The sequence below is a fragment of the Falco rusticolus genome, chromosome 4 (genome assembly GCF_015220075.1).
Source record: "Falco rusticolus isolate bFalRus1 chromosome 4, bFalRus1.pri, whole genome shotgun sequence".
NCBI lineage: Eukaryota > Metazoa > Chordata > Aves > Falconiformes > Falconidae > Falco > Falco rusticolus.
Genome location: NC_051190.1, coordinates 84,135,045 through 84,152,867, shown reverse-complemented (window position 1 = coordinate 84,152,867; position 17,823 = coordinate 84,135,045). Strand labels below are relative to the sequence as shown.

Genomic DNA, 17,823 nt, shown 5'->3' with positions numbered 1-17,823 from the left:
TCTCAGCCATAGAATCTTTTCCTGAGATGAAGGAGAGAACAGCTACAAATATGAGCAGGAGGTGAAACTGGCTATAATTTAAAGACCACCTCTAAAATAACCTGTATTATTTTGAAAGTAGTTGTAAAGTCATCCTGTGTTCTCTTCCCCCACACCCCCCTGCCCTGAGATTTTTGTTTGTTGGGGGGTTTTTTAAGTGAAGATCCCAGTTTCTGAGTAAAAACTTGGAATGTGTGTATATAACAACATAATTAGTGAATACAGTAAGTGAGCCATTCAAATTGGAATGAAAAATTCCCCACCAGATTTTATAACAGCTGCTGAAGTCATGTGGATAAGCCTGCTCCCAGTCTGAACATCACGGGAAAGACAGATCAAAGGATTGTTCAGAGCTAACCATGTCTAGAGTAGGGTAAAAGAAACAAGGGCAAAACTATGTTTATTTTTTGAGGGTTTTAAAAATTGCTTTTGTTCATAATTATTTAATAGAGAACAGAAACCTTGTGTTAAAAATTTCAGGCTCAATTTGAAGTTATTCACCCAGATTCTCCATAGGAACAAACATGTTGCTATGGAGATGGACCAGAGCAAAGACAAAATATAGATACAGATAAATTCCCCAGAGGAATGTAATTCAAGGCATAAGCACACTGCTTAAACAGTATAAACACTGTCCTGGTATGCCTTGTTTTCTCCATCGAAAGTACAATAAAATAACCCTAATCCTAAATGATCTGCTGTTGTTTTAGGCATAGCTTTTAAAAGATTAGTCATTCTTCTAATATTTTTTTTTTTCCATAAAGGACAATACAGAAACTTTTTTGTTATTGCCTAAGTGCTGTTAAAAGAAAAGGGGAAATCAACAATAAAATGGATAGAACTTTGCAGAAAAAGCAGTGGTAAGAACCTGATATAAAGAGATCTTTGCTTTCTGTGAGTTGAGTATTGATGACAAATGTATAAAATGTATTCCTGTTTCTTCATTGTTATAAGATATCCATGTGGAACTTCTGAGAGAGAAAGGATGGGTGCTTCTTCTCTGAAACCCATGCATCTGCTGCTTGGCATAAGCAAAAATTCTTTATTAAGCTTTTGGATAAGAGTATCTCTAACCAGTAATGCACCAAAGGGGAAACTCATGCCTAGATCAGTGCTACATTCATTGAAGTGCATTATTTCTGTCTGTATTTCCTGCATGTGCTGTCTAAAATAATGGCTTCTATTTCAGATTAAGTATCTGATTGTATTATCACTTTCTTCTACCTCTCTGTGAAAATAGTAAGAATCCTAGCACATTGTATCAAAAAGGATCGGTTAAAACCACTCCTGTGGTTTTTTTCCTCATATGCATTATTTTTCTAGGCCTCTCCTTTTTTTGCAAGTATCTTCTGGAATTCAATGTACATGGCCTTTTATAGCATTGCGTCACTGTGTAGTACCACAACACGAAGAAGAAAATACTCAAACTATAAATCAGATAGACCTTCTTCATGGATACCCCATTCTTAACATTACATCTGGAAGCTATTAAAACGAGTGGACTTCTCTTCAGGGATATTTTAGAGACCATAAGGCACAGATTTTTAAATACTTCTCTGCAGCTGTGACCACCAGCCAGATTTTTGATTGAAACGTGACTGTGTTTTATATACCTCTATATAGTCCTCTATATTGCATGTATTACCTAATGTAGATGTGTATCAGCATTAAAGGGTCCGAGATGAAAATAGATGGGTGGTTTCAGAACCATGCTCCTGCAGTGAACATCACAGAGAATGAGGTCCCTTGGACCCTAGTGACCCACAAAAGCAGGACTTTGCTTCAGTCTCCACCCTTCAGCATTACAAACAGAAACAGATATGAAGATTTAACACCTACAGACATCCACAAGCAGGGTCTGCATGGAGAAACTGTACCAGCAGCACACCATGGTTACCACAAAAACATTGTGTGCTTATAGTGGGTGATTCTCTGTTAAGGGGCACTGAGGAGCCCATCTGCTGGCCTGGCAGGGACTCATGTGCAGTATGCTGCCTTCCAGAAGCTAAGATGTTGCAGAGAGGCTGCCACAACTTGCCAAGAGCACAGATTACTATCCTCTGCTACTCTCATGTGGGCATGAATGACTCTGCGAGTCAGAATCTGGGCAGAATCAAGGAAGACTATAAAGCCCTGGGGGGTGTAAGTGGAAAATTTTGGTGCCCAAGTTACCTTTTCTTCCATTTTACCAGTAACAGGAAAGGATGCAGCCAGAAATAGACCTATAATGCACATCAACTTCTGGCTTTGCAGCTGGTACTGTCATGAGGGGTCTGGCTGATACGACAACGGGACATTCTTTGACTATAGCCTGTTAGGGAGGGATCGGATCCATCTGCCCAGAACAGGCAAGGGAAGCTTTGGCAGCAAGCTGGCTGGCTTAGTAAGGTGAGCTTTAAACTGAGGGACTCAGGTGGAGGGGTCTAAAGTGATAATTCTCATGCCGCTGCATCCAGCTGGGGAATAAGCCAGGCCAACCTGAGCAGTGACATAAGCTCCTTAGCTGCCTCCACCTCAAGGGTGCGCATGGCTATGGTGGATCCACTTACCATCCCTCTTGGGAAACCTGCATGCTTGGTTACCTCTCTGAAGTGCCCATACACCAATGCTCTCAGCATGGGGATTAAACAGGATGAATTGGAGAATTGTATGTGGTCAGAGGGCCATGATCTCATTGCAGTTACAGAGACATGGTGGGATAGTTTGCATGACTGGAATGCTGCCATGGATGGCTTTGTACTTTTTAGGAAAGACAGGCCGGCAAGGTGAGGTGGTGGAGTTGCTCTTTATGTGAGGGAGCAACTGAAGTGTATCGAGCTCTGCCAAGGGGTGGATGGAGAATGAGTCGAGAGCTTATGGGTAAAGATTAAGGGGCAGGCCAACATGGGTGACACTGTTGTGAGTGTTTGCTACAGGCCACCTGATTAGGAAGAGAAGTTGATGAGGCCTTCTACAGACAGCTGGAGGGAGCCTCAGGGACAGAGAGGGTCACTAATATTTGATTAAGATGGACTGACATCTCCTCATTCAGTTCTGGTGGTAGGTTGTTAAAATGATGCCCTTAGAAGTTCAGAAATATTATTTGAACCCCTTCCTTACCTAAACACTACCTGGGCTATTAGGGGCTCGCTCTTAGTAACTTTCTTACTAGTAAGGTCGGGTTTAAAAGAAATATGTGTATGCTTGTGAAGGTTAGTAATAGGGAAAGCTTAATTTCCAAGAGCTACAAATGTTCCCAGTGCTGTCTGAAACAGGCTAATTTATGTGTGTGACAAATGGTTTTGACCTTGGAACCAGAGGCGGAATTGACTGAAGTTTTGGTGAAGTTTAAAGGGTAACCAAGTTTCTGTAACAGGGTATAACTAACAGCTTAAACAGGAAGGGAAAACAATGCTGTGTAAAAGATAGTTAGCTTGAAAGCCTTGCTTTTATTGAAAAAGTTATATATATGTCAAAGACAGGCAGGAAAAATGTGGATCAAAAAGAAACATGGCAAATCTAACCTCTGGGACCTAGTAAGAGACACAGCTATATTAAAATCCCATCAGGCAAAGAATGAACACTCCACACTACACAGATAACAAATCAGCGGATGGTGGCAAGGTTCTTCAGGCAGAAACAATACATTAAAATTACACTCGGGCAATCCGAGCTACTATATTCAGGACAAACACACTTTCAGTGTTAGCAAGAGAGATGTTAAAACCAGATGCTTATTTCTAAATAAGCTGTGGCACTACCATGCATTCTGAATCATGTCAATTTTTTTGGTCGTAGTAGAACATGGCTTGAAAGTTAGATATTTGGGTATTGGCAATGTAAGATAACTGGAAGCCCAGGAGCCAGGAATGGGGAGGTAAGAGGTGATGCTGGAACATCTCTGCGGTCACTGGTGGCACTGGTTTCCCAGGGGTGAGGTCCCCAGGACAGATCCTGAGTGCTGCCCAAGGTGTATGAAAAGCCTGCCAGGTGTTTGCACAGTGGCACAGCTGGAATTCTTGGGCTGTTTCAGCAGGGCCAGGATAGTTTCTTTCCTTCCCTGGGTAGTCTCAAGGTAGAGGCTTTTTGGAATGTGTATCCCTCTGTCCCTCTTATGCAGACATGTAGAGACAACTGTAAGCTGGCGTACCCCCTTCAAAGCAGACTTCAGGGGCCAATCTGGCCTTTATTGAAAGCTACATGAAAAATGTAGGGTTGGCTGCCTTTCTCTCTTGCATATTCATTTTCTGCTGCTTCTGAAAGGTTTCAGGAAAATACGTGGTTTGGTACATATGAAACCTGAAGCAAGTTTCGCACAAAGGCAGGTATGAATAGTCTCTTTACATATTCTCAATGGGGAGAGAGTGTTTAGTACTTTAGTTTATAAAAACACATTAAGGTACCACAAATAGAAGTTCTTATGTTACTTGGTGTATGTGAAAACAGAACACTTTATAAAAACAAACCCACAAGAAGGCTTTACCTGCCCTCACAGACAATTGTATACAATAACCAAAACTGCTCTCTCACACTGAAGCGTACAGCACAGTGGTTTGCACACAATGTAGGTGATAAGCAAAGCAGTTGTGGAAGGCAAAGTCATATCTGAATATGAAATCTAAACCAATGAAATATGATTATCTTACCAAATGGAAAACAATTAAGTAGAATCTTTGAAAAGGAAATGACGGTTTAGTGACATCTGGTGATACTAATGCTTGTCTAGATTTTTCCATCAAAATGTGATATCAAATATTGGTTTGGGGGAATCCATACTATAATTTAAAGACAAATTCAGTTGTGCAGGTTTTCATATTTCTACTGGGAAAATTGAAATTATATATATAATTTTGGGGTTTGGCAGTTTAAAATGTACTTAACATCAAAAGTGAACTACAAGCAAATATTTTTTTCGGCTTGGAATAATGGAAGTGAATAAAACTGAGCAAAGCAAGACGTAGACAAATATAAAAAAAAAATGAAAAAAATAACTGGAGCACGATTTTACCATGAAATAAATCCCAAGGGGAACCTGCTACTCTTAAGCTTGTTGAAATTTGATTACTTCAGATGTTAAAATATTTTATAAAGGAAAGTACACATGCTCTTTATTTTCTAGATGTAAACACTGGAGCCCTGAATGACTATGGCACATTTTATGTTGGTGACAGAGTCATGAAACAAACGTAAGTATTTTTATTCTCTGTCTACAGAGCCCCAAGGACTAGAGGCTATAATGAAAACTCCAAAGAAATCAAGTGGTATCACTTTATCACTTTTCTTTAAGACTGAACTTTTGTTAGAGTGATGAAAGCAATACAAGATTTAATTTAATTAAATATCAGAATTTAAAATATTGCTAAATAATTTTAATAATTAGAAGAAATTGTTTTCCCACAACTGCAGTTTCTTTTGTATGGGAGCATTAGTCAAATAAACCCACTGCTAAATATCTGAAGCCATATAATGAAGTATTATTTCAAGGCAGTGGTCCAGCATCAGAACAGATCTGAGTCACACCAAGCAGTATAACTTCCTATGCCTTAAAAGGGGCATGAAACTGAAGCCACTGAGAATATTGTTCCAGCCAGATCACTGCTAGTCAAACAGAAGACAATAAATGTATCAACAGGTATTTCATAATTAGATTTCCTATATTCAAATGTCAGATTGGAGTGTAAAAATACAGGAATTGGGAGCAATAAAGTAGATTCTTGTCACACACAGAAATATGTTATGCATATTTCTGACAGGAGATGACCACTCATAAATAACCAGCTGGTGTCCCCAGAACTTCCAAACCTCTCTCCGATTTTTGTATTCAGCTTTTCAGTTCTCTGCCTACCTCAGTTATACTCTTTCCTTCCTGTGTCTTTTGTGTTTTAATGGTTTGATATGTCATGATTTCTTTATCAGCCAGGTTCAGTACCGTCTTGAAACTTTGACATCAATAAAAAACTTCTGTTTTTTTACTAAACCAAGGGGAAAACCACAGTTCTTTAATATGAAGCCATAACTTCTCTATTCCAAGAGGAGACTCATGATTCTACTGCTGAGGAACAAGCATGGTAACTACACAAGAAAACTGAACAGGTCTTTCCTAGTTCTCAAACGGCACTTTTTTCTTTTTTTTTTTTTTTTTTTGGTGGCGGGGTAGGTGTCACTGTTTTTTTTTTTTTAGTCTTTCATTTTATCTAATGCAAAGCTGTCACCAAGCACCACTGGGCATGGCACGCTTTGCTATGATATGTAACATGAGCTAATGATGTCCTGTCCAATGAATTTCTTGGGAAAAGTAAGCTGTCAATGTGATTACTGAATGCCTGCTTCACAATGTTTTGACAGGGAAAAGCTCTATTTCCTTATATTAGCACTAAATGAAGAGCATCTAGATCAAGGACTGTTGCAGAAATTGGAAGGGTTCACGTATGCTACAATAAAATAGGTTTCCAAACTGCCTAGAAAGATAAATACAGATTTGGTGTTGGGAAGTGATCAACATATGACCAAAGAAGCTGGAAGCTGGAGCTGTGATGAAATGCTGTATTGTGGATATACAGACCTGGTTTGCGGAGATGCAAATAAGGTGCGAAAGACAGCTGGCCATTTCCTGATGTGAAGTTTTTCTGTTGAAGAAAACTAATCTGCTGAAAATGGAACTGTTCTGGGGGATGTTGATCTCTGTAGACACTCATTTGGCTCTTTTACAAAGTGGGTTTTATACCTTGGCAGCTGACCTAGGCACCAGGATCCCAAAGTTTTCATCAGTTGGTTTTTTAGATACTTGCTGGTTTCTGAGTTCCAAGAGCTCAGTCCTTCCAGGCCACTGCAATGTAGTGTGTGAAAGGACTGGGAAAGTCAGAGCCCCTGAGACCTCGCTGCCCAACACCCACCCACTAAAGAGCCCAGGCAACACATCTAGCTTAAGAAACACAGACTCAGCCCTTGGAATGTTTTGCTTTTTTAAAAATCATAACTTCTAGACTCCCATTAAAAATAAAAACAAAAATGAGCTTTCAGAATTACATTTTGATTTGTGACTCTTAAAAAGTAATAGTATTTTTTTTTGTGGAAGCAGAAATATGCTTCCTGATCAGATTCAAAGAGAAATGTTGCCTTAGAAATGACCAGAGATGGATGATGGGAAGACAAAATGAAAAAAAAGGAAGCTCAAATGTATGAAACAGTATCTACGACAAAAGATGGGAAAGCTAAGTGGAGATGGACAAGCTGGAAATTATCATCATTACAATTGATCAGCTGCGTATTAAAATGCAAGAAAATGTATTAGTACTGGCATGACAATTCAACTGTGTTAAAATATTTATAATAACAGGTAAAATGGAGCAATTTCATATCTGTATTTTCTTTCTGCTTTTTTCCCTTTTCATCATCGTCTGTTGTATTCAGCCTAGAGCTGCATGTTCACATAGCATTTATCAGTATAATACAAGGGGCAGGGCTACTCACAAAAACATAGTCCTCCTAGGACTTTTACCAGCTTTTGCAACAAAACCCAGGGCTGAAGTTCTGGCTTGATATATATCAGTGACTATTTTTTTTAATGAGATTGTTTTTACATTCTATTTTCTTTTTTCAAGTGTTATGCAGATCTGTGAAATTACGTAGTCTTATTATCCTGATTTTGGAGTCAGCAGATCTCATTTTTTACCTTCAAGTCGACCACAGTTTCTTTCAGTTCTTTCTGTTCTTTTCTGTGAGTTCTTTAAACTTTTGTAATATTTTTTTTTTTTGGCCATGATGCAATTTTTCATTCCACACAGCTTTTCTGTGAGAGGGGTTCGCTAGACTGTGATTATAATTTCTCTGCATATCTGCTCTTTCATGTAGAACTTTCCCCAGAAATCCCATTTTCTTTCTATGTAGTAGTCATTCTTCTGCCCTCCTTGCTGGCCACCAATTTGACATACACTTTGTGACTTACTTAATCATCAGCTAGTTCACTCAACATTGCAGTTTATTCAGTGTATTCATCTTGCAGGGATTTTCCAACTTCTCAATCTATTCATCCTGACCACTAACATTTAAACTAACATTGTTATTCACAGTCGTGACCCATCAGCTGAGGTATTTCAATTCCTGTGTGATCTTTATACATCAGCTGAGGTATTTGAATGCCTGTGTGATCTTTAAATCGTCGAATTTTACTGGGCTCTTTTTGTTTTTCTCATCATAACATGTAATTCTTCTGCCAGTCAATTTTTTGAACGATTTTCTTCTCATGTAGATTTCTACCTAAATTATTTTTCAGTTATTTACTTTCACAGTATAATATAATCTTAAACTCAGAGAAATTTCTGCTGAAAAGAAACCTCAGGAGGCATCTAGTCCAACTTCCCACTCACGACAATTATGAGGGGCAGACCAGGTTGCTCTGGGCTTTATTGTGGTCTTGAAAACAAAGGATGGAGACAGCATACCCTCCTCATAACCAGACAAACTGTTTCAACTGCCTGTCTGTCCTCGTGGTGAAAGTTTTTCCTTTTATCTAGTCTGAACTTCTCTTGTTTCAATTTACACCCATTGTCTCTCCTGTTCCCCCCACGTATTGCTATGAACAGCCTGTCTCCTCCACCTTCTCAATTCCACTCCATCTTCTTGGCAGTAGACCCTTCAAAATCCTCTCGGCAGGGTATTCTACTTCTTTTATTTGGCCACAGATGGCCACTGAAGTGAAAACTTTGTGCTGTTTGGTCACTAACCATTATCTTAAAAATCTAAACTAATGCCAGTGTGGTTTTTCCGCTGCTTTACCCTTTGCTGCAATCACATTGTGTCTTTTGCTAGCCTTTTCGTACAGAAGTAGATTAATTTACTCCAGTCAGCCCTCACAGGATCGCTTTGCCATGTTTTAGACCATTTTATCTTAGCCTGAGATAGATTGGGAAATGGTTGCACTGTTGTTGCATTTAACTAAGCAATCACCTCCACCTTTCCAATGTGTATTTCGGCAACAATCAGGTGCTAGATCCTGACTGAGTTTCTCTGGGCAGCCTCCTTTCTGGCTCTGAAGCCGGGACATTCACTAAAGACCTTGCTGTGTTTTTCTGGGCAGCCCATTGAGATCATCAGACACAGAACCTCTGGGATTTTATCACTCTTGTAGTTCAGCTCTGTCTTAAATTCTTCCTCTTTTTTTTTCAATATTATGTATTTTTGGCATTTTGTTGTGATCCCCCCCCCCCCCCCCCCCCCCCCCCCCCCGGATAACTGCAGATAAATATTGAGATATCATGTGTAATGTGAACTTCACCAACTAACCGAGCATAATATTTTTATTAGGAAATCATAGTTGTTGTTCTTTTAGGCAGACAGTGTGCTTCACCCGATGTGTCATAGCTGCCCAAACCTGGTGTGCCACATTTTTACATCTTCGCCTTAGTTTAGAACACCTCCCAGAACAGGGAAGGTAATAGAAATTCAGTTTCCATATGCAGTTTACAACATGTTCTAGAAATAAAATTATTCATTAAACTTCCTTAGGCCAGCTTCCTGAGGCATATTTAAGAGACTAAAGAGATAAGAAAACCTAAAGCAATGTATGAAATTAATCTTCCCTGATGTCCCCAGCCAAGACAAAAGTCTGCCTTTCTTGGCCTGTGCTGTGAATCTCCCCACTTTAGGAATTTTGGAGTCAGGATTAGCAGAGTGATATGTGTGCATATTTAAAACACACTGCTCAAAAAAAATTTGATCCATCTCATCCATTGGCTGTTCGCAGTTACACTGAGTGAACCACAGACAATTACTTTAGGATGTCTAGGAGGACTCAGAATATTTTGTTGTTGACTTTGGTATGTGTAGGTTTAAGACCTTGTCTAGAGCTGACGGACAGTTCTTTCTTTTCCTTTTTGTATAGAGATAAGGTATCACACCTTAGGATCAAACCCCAAGATCTGTGAGAGATTTAGCAGGTGGATAGGTAGGTTCTGCATGCTGACAGTTGAAAAGCTTCATTGCACATGAAGGGGGCAAGTTATGATCAGCTCTACAGATTTTTGACCAGCATGCCAGAAAAGGACTACTAAAAGTGGCAGCAAGCCCGTCATGAAACTGTAGGGGAGCAATTTAGTGCAATTTGTCCTTCTCACCGAGACTGATTAGTCAGTTCATTAATTTTAGGCCCTTGCTGTTTTTTTTTATTCTGTGTAAATTCCTGTTACAATTCTTTTCAATCATAAGCTAATGACTTACATTCAGAAGGTCACCCAGTAGGTGGCACTCCCCAGCTGACTCAAAACTGATCCAGGAGCCAGGAAGGGAGAACCCATGGCAGATACAGGACGGGGCAGACACATTCTGGGTGGTAGTGCGCACCGTGCCTTCATCTCGGTCCCTGCTTTCCCACACAGCACAACACGGGGGCATCTTTTGTGTCTTTTCTTTGCCCCACTTGCAGAGGAGCTTTTCCAGATTTTACACCCCTTTCTAGAAGGTTTATGCTGTGGTTTCTTCCCTATTGCATGGCCTGCTATGTAGTCTAGAAAAAGGCTGAGAAGTAAGACTGGTGCAAGGGAAACTGGAAGTAGCAATGACCAGAAAAGAGCTGGAGAAATTAGACAAAGAGTGACACTGAAGTCTGTAAAGTGCATGCCTGAAGAAGGCTAAGATAAGCTTGGCATTTGAGTGAATACAGATAGATTGACATGCATACACATCTGTCCCAAGATGTATAATTTACATCTCACTTTATTTTTTTGTGACCTTTAAAATATTTGAAGTTTTGCACAATTAACGTATTTCTTCTGGTTAGAGAGGCTGAAAGGTGAGAAAGGTTGAAATGAGAGATTAACTGATCTCTCCATTGAGTCAACTGATTAAAAAGGCACAGTGTGAAACACATTAAAACTGTAATTAATGGAAAGTATGAGACAGAAAAAAAACATCAGCTATGGAACAAAATGTCAAATACGTAGAAAAGTCGACTTTTAGGTGACTTCTACTTAGTCCTAGAGTTTCTCTCTATTTTGGTGACTTTCATACTTCCACCTCTCATTTTTCCCATTGGGAAACACCTCAAATGTCTTTAACATTTTTCCTCTTACTTACAAGTTCTGTTCTCTCTGCATTTCTAATATCTTTACTATTCCCAGGTTCCTGAAGAAGATGTCATGATAGAAGAATATGATATGTGACCAAGGTGCCAAAAAGTTGTCAGCCATGTGGGAAAGTGAAGTTCTAGGTTTTGGGAGACAGATGGGATGATAGTAGCATGCAGTTTACAATTAAAATAATAATTTATTATTTAATTTCTTTGTCAAGGCATCTTTGAAAAGCCATGCTTCAGTACAAGCTCTTGTTTCTTCACAGCAAACCCCATCACAATAAGCTTGTCTTCAGCTACCATGCACATGTTGTCAGAGGCTCCTCTGCTCTTCCCTTGCTTAATCTTACCACCCGGCTTCCTTCCACTATGTACCCTTCCATAGTCATTTGCAAATGAAATCATCCCTGGACAAATCATACAGGAGTTTTAAATCTAAGCTACACTTGTAGATATTTATCTTCTACATCAGAAAACATTAGAGGAAATTTTCTTCGATATACTTGAGTGAATATTCCTTACAGCCTAAATGGATACCATTTTGTTTTCCAATTGAAGATACACTTCAGAACAAAAGGATATTATTCTTCATTCCTGAATATGTATTTTAAATTCTAATGACTAATCATGCAGCTGAATGTTCATGTTGTGATAGGTCATTCTACTACTGTTTTTATTCTGCTGATTGTTCTAGATATTATTCTTCCTCACCTGTGCCTGTTCAATAAATTGGTGCCTGCCACTATATTTTGCAGTTTATCTCATGCATGGAAACCAGGCTTATGAGATACATAAACCCTGTATTTGATAGACACATAAGATATTTCTATATTAGAGACTTAAAACCACTGTGTAGAGTTAAAGGGTTGACATTCTGAAGGGTGCAACAGGATTTTATTTTCTCGTATGATGCTGGTAAAGTGCTGAAGTGGTGTGTGTATATGTTAAGAATATATGTGTTGTTTTACTAGAATCAGAAATCTTTATTTTTACTCTTTTACCATTCAGGGATGGGCTTTTAGAGCAAGATCATGTGTGTCCTTTGTCACAGACAATAAGAAAAATGAGTCAAAAATCTGCATTATCACTCATAGCTATGAAGTGGGGAATCGATGCAGCATATCTTCTACTTGCTGAGTTAAGTATTAGATACATGCATACGTCATATGTTTGTGCATGTGTATATGGCCCTGTTCTTTCAGTATGTAAACTCTAAATGAATTCTAAATTTATGCTAAATAAAAATGAGAAAATACTGCCACAAACTGTGGATTCCAGAATTATTCTGTCCTAGGCAATATTCCAAGAAATAGAGAACTACTGATGTTATTTCTATTACAGAGTCATTACTGTCAAACTTAGGCCCTCAAAATAATGAGCCATAGTTCATTTTCCCAGAAATATAAAATTATATTCTTTTAATTTCCCTGTAATTTTTTAATCTGTTACAGTATTTTTGGTGGGTTTTTTTGCTGTTTTTGTTTTGTTTTTAACTTTTCTCAATCTATATGAACCGAATACACGTACCTACGTGTACTTTTCTGTATTTACGTGTAAGTATTTGGAAGTCTGTGCATAGTTCTTACTTTTCCATACATATGTTAATTCCAGAGGAAAATCACTCCCAGTTGCACACACCCGAAATGTCTGTTTTCCATAGCCTGTCTGGCAGAAAATACTTTGCTCTGTTGGGACCATGATAACAGGGAGCTATATGAACTCTTTTATGTCTGCATGCATATTCTCAATTTTCCATTTACAATGACCTACATTGTATTTTAGATCTTTTAAAATTACTTGATTAAACAGGTTTGTCATGACAATTAAAAGTAGCCTAATTTTTTTAGTGGCTATCATACATTAAATTCCACGTTTGTATCTTAACTCAATTTATAGGCAGTATCTTGCTTTCAAAGACAGAGACTGACAAGTCTGTAATTGTAGTTTGTATAATTTTATCATTTTTTCCCAGCCAGAACAAATATGCAGACTACATGTATAATGCTTCATTAACAGTCTTATGAAACAAACCCTTCAGTATCTGACTGCATTAAATTTTTTAATTTATTTTTTCTTCTGTAAGATAGAAAAGTCCTGTTATCTCCTCTTCACATGCCAAAAAATGGTAGAGAAGGTAGAGAGGAGAGATTAAGGTCTGACCTACAAAAGTTTTTAGCTTCTTAAAAAAAATATTCTTTTAATGTTATTTGTTCAAGGTCATATGAGAAATCTAGAGCAAAGTAACACCTCAGATTCCAGGCTAGTGCCCTCCACACATTGTATAAAATGCTAGGTAATATACTGCTAGAAGACATTACTGAAATCCCCTTAAGGAGAAGGAAAAAGAAGGAAAAGGGAATCATATCCTTTAGAAAAAAAAAAGTTGTATAAAGGTTTGAACTTGCATTCAGTTCCCACCAATTTTTTTGAGAACTGAGAGCACACAGTATTTTGCAGGACTGTTCAACTACAGGTGTACTTCAATGTTTCACTCCTTGTGCTGGTCCCCAGAAATTTTTGAGTGCTTTTTAATCTGCCAAGTAAATGCATGCTACAGGGTGCCATCACTCTTCCAAGCATTCTTTGTTGTAGGTTGTCACTCATGTATTTGAAATGCACCTTTTTCTCCAAATAAGCTGAGTTCTCTACCCAGATTTTTCCTAACCCCTTACTGAGAATTTGACAAGTCACTTCATTACAGATCAATTTTCCAAAGGATCCCCATCCCAAAGTTTCTTCAGGTCTTAGACCCACTGTTTTTCCTATGTATGGGTTTAGGTCTGTTCCCAGCAAAGAAAAACAGACTTTGCATTTTTTCTTTCTTAAATTCAAATCAAACATGGGAAACAACAAACAAAAATGCTGAATTTGAAGTTTTGCTAATGCTAAAGCTTACACATAAAACTCCACTAGAAGAATTTTTACAATAATCTTATGAACTATGCAGAAGGTTGTATTATTCCAGGGAACACAGATCATCAAAACAAAAATTAAGCATGTAAATCCTGTGCACTCTTACTAGGAGACTGGCTAAATGAGGAATATGCAGACCTATCACCAGACTTTTACTTGACAAAGTTTCCTTCTCAGGACCAGAATGACACCATTATTTGTTACCTTTTTCTCTACCTGTTAGAGAAATAAAATAATTTTTGATTTGATAAAAAAAAAATTAAAAATCCATAACCCAAAATGGAAAAAAATAAAAAGCAGTCTTATCAATCCATTTCTTTTATGAGATGCTGATATACTGATGATGGTCCAAAGTGCAAAATTTAATGTGCAGAGAGCCTGTAGTCTCTCGGTTGTTTCTGTTTCTAGGGCTAAAAATTATACAACAGTCTTAGATATTTTGCACATTACCTATGTGGCAAACATCAATTCACCTGGTGAATAGCACATTCAGTTTCTATTCTGCTCTAACCTAATAAAATTCCCAATATACAAGATTATGTTTCTAAGTGTATAACTGTGATTTTGTTATAAAACATGGTCCTTTAAATCCTGTGAGAGATCGCTTGAGCTAAAGGAGTAAGTAGTTGTACAATGTGCTGTGTGCAGTGTACAAATGCTTGTGGCACCTTTCACTTTCTTTTTCTATCTAGGCTGTGCTTTGGAGGGGCAGCCTGTGAATTATGCATTGCATTGACAGACATGCATTAGGTAGGCATGACTGTAAACTATTAGTCATATGTATTCTCATTATTATAATGTACTTTTCTCCTTGCCCTGTGTTGCAGGCTGAGTAGCCAGTCAGGCGGCTGGAAATGACTGCTCCTCCTCTGTATGGCAGGGATGTATGCTTGAGCAGCAAAAGCTTCTTTCCAACGTAAAGCAATTCTGCATTATTTTGCATGCCAATGACAAAAGCAAGCTGGACTCTTTAATTTAATTTTTAAGATCCCGTTTGTATATTACTTTCTTTGATGCAGTCTTGAAAAGGAAAGAAAGAATCTTATTCAAAGTGGTTTTATAGCAAGTTTATTTTATCCATGGTCTGATCCTTACACAGTAAGGAGTAAAACACAAGAGTCCCTCTCATACAAAAAATTATTATTATACTTCAATGAGAGATCTGCCTTCAAAAGCTGTAGCAACTCTGCTGACAACTGTGACTTTTTCGGCACTGAGACCTCTGGAAAAAATGTGAGATGGTGGGGTGAAAGACTGCAAAAGAACACTAGGAGTGGAATAATTTTCCTGTAAATGGAGAAGTTTCCAAGTGCTAATCATGCTAAAAAAGGGACATTCTAATGGAACACCTAACGTTATAATCGGCTCCCAAGACCAATACTTCCTATTTCTAAGTGGCCAACTATGCCTACAAAGCACACAGTAACCCTTTTTTAGAAAACTAACCCAGTATTTTTACTGCCAGTAATGATGGGAGACATTCCAAAGCTTTAGAGTTCTGTTTAATTTAGCCAGTATTTTAAAGCATAGATTCCAGAACTGGTCTGCAGACCACTGGTGGCCAACAGCTGGTCGTACTGAACATTCAAATATGTACACTAGTCAAGAATGCTGGTTTTGCATGAGAAGCTTGGAAGACTGATAACAGTCACTTGCTCTGAACAGCACTACAAAGCTTTAGTCACCCAGAGTTACTGGGAAACCAGGAATCAAACATGCATTAAGGCCACCTTAACTCTGTTCCTGAGCATTTACTTTTACTTGTAGCCTGAAAGTGATAATTTCCTCCTAACAGTCATTAGCACAAGGAAAAGGTGCTGCAATTAATGTCCCACAGGGGCCTGGCAACAATCTTAACATGAGAAAATTATATTCTCTCCACCTAATTAAGCCTGTAGAGAGGTGGTCTGCATGCCCACTCCTCTAGCATTCCCTGCTCCATTGAAAATGTATGTCACAAAATCAAGGGCTCAGAAGTTAGGAAATATTGCAGCTAAGATTCTTTTTGTACACAGTTACATGATTACAAAGTATTTTTACCTCTGATCCAGGAAGTAACTTCCTTCCAGATCCTGATGACCCATAGGATTAACAGGTCTCAAATTCATTTGAGATCCTATTGCAGCTCCTCCAGTGAGGGGCATTTCAGGCAACCCTAAAAGTGTCCTCATTCTCCTCTTTTTTGTGGGTTTCTTCTGGATTATAATTATGACAACAGAGCAGATGCAGATCTGAAACAGGTATTCCCAAAATATTTGTAGGCTTTCTGGAACAACACTAGCACCTTTTTGCAGCGTATCTGGCAATGATTAAGTATGAATCCTTAAGTTTTATCTTCAGTCAGTATTATGAAAAGAAAACACAGAAAAGCTGCTCTGGAACAAGAAGAAAGTTTTCCTTTCTCCCTTAAGACAACATGTGCAGTCTGAACATCAAAGACAACAACTGAAAGAAAAGCAAAAGGATGCATAAACTGTTCTAACTTAAAGATGTTTAGCAATGTTTCAGCTGGGTAATTGGGCAACATCATTTACAAAATCCACGGATCATTTCCATTTAATGGGAAGGGGGTATCATAGCAACAGAGACTCTGCTTTTGTCATCCTTGGCTCCTGAAGCTAGTGAGGTTACTTCAGCAAGCCAGTGCTGCCAGAAGCCCCTGGAGCATGCCACTTTGCCCATGGCAGTGTCACAACTTGTGCAGGGACCTTCTTGTGCGACTTCTGCGTTCACTGTTTGGTGAAGAATGGTACTCTAGGGGAGCTAGTAACAAATTATGTTCAACAGGGTGCTGATGCAAAAATATCAGCCTTCAAATATTTGTAAGAGCTGTGTATTGTTCTATTGAGACTGATGGGATTTAAAGTGGGACCTCAGGTCTTTGGAAAAAAAGGAAGAAAACTTTTTAAAAACTGCCTTACTGTTAATCATTGCATGAAAAGTGTGTTGTCAAGAGGAGGCTCCATTACAAACATTTTCTTAATGCATCTCATTCACTTAAAGTTATCATATGGCCCTACCAAGGCTTTCTTGCATCTTTCATCCCATTAAAAATTCCAGAGTTTATTTATTTCAGCCCTTTCTTCCAAAGCCTTCAACTGTGTTAGCACAGTATTCTCTGTACAAACCATCCCAGGCCGGCCCACCCTTTGTTGCTGTAGTATATTAGGCTGGTCTTGGCTCTACAGATTCTCTTTTTCACAGGATTGGCCATATCTTTGCCTTAAATACTCCTCTGGAATTTATGGGATCCTTCATTTTTCATAGATAATAAAGGTAGAAGGAACTGTTGTGATCACCTGTTTTGCCCTCCTAGATAAAACACTCCACATAATTTCTCTGAAAAAGATTAAACTTGAATGGATCTGCCCCTGGCCTATCTCATAGCTCTCAGTAGGCTTCCCGTCCAGGAATGCCAGGCAAATACTTTGATATAATACTTTCCTCACTTTCTGGACTCTTGTCTGTTGGCACTATTTCTGACAGAACCTCAGTAGTAAAGACCTGCATAGCAGATTTTATGGTTTATCGAAGGTGGCATGGCCCAGGCCTGTTGAATACTCTGAAGGTCATCACCTGCCAGCAACTGCAGTGTGCAGCATCTCTCTGCTGCTCTCTTAAAAACTTCTGTGCCTGGAACAAACGCTGCAAGGCACAAACACACCTGATTTACATATGCTTGCTTAATTTCTTGTCTATTTGGAATATGGAAGCCCATGATAGATTGACACCATTCTTTTAGTGTATTAATTAGTGATCCAGAATGTAAGGTTTTAAAGATTTTTATGTGAACCAAACAAAAGCTTCATTAGATTTTGAAAATGCTG

At 38.5% G+C, this 17,823-nt stretch overlaps 1 protein-coding gene across 1 annotated transcript in view; it reads left to right on the top strand.

The window, feature by feature from the left end:
* Positions 1-2,565: 2,565 nt before the first annotated feature.
* Positions 2,566-17,823, top strand: part of MACC1 (MET transcriptional regulator MACC1) — a 64,902-nt gene continuing 49,644 nt past the window's right edge. The window contains exon 1 of the mRNA XM_037383835.1: positions 2,566-2,804. Within this exon, the coding sequence (XP_037239732.1) occupies positions 2,566-2,804 (239 nt within the window). The remainder of the gene's footprint in view (positions 2,805-17,823) is intronic.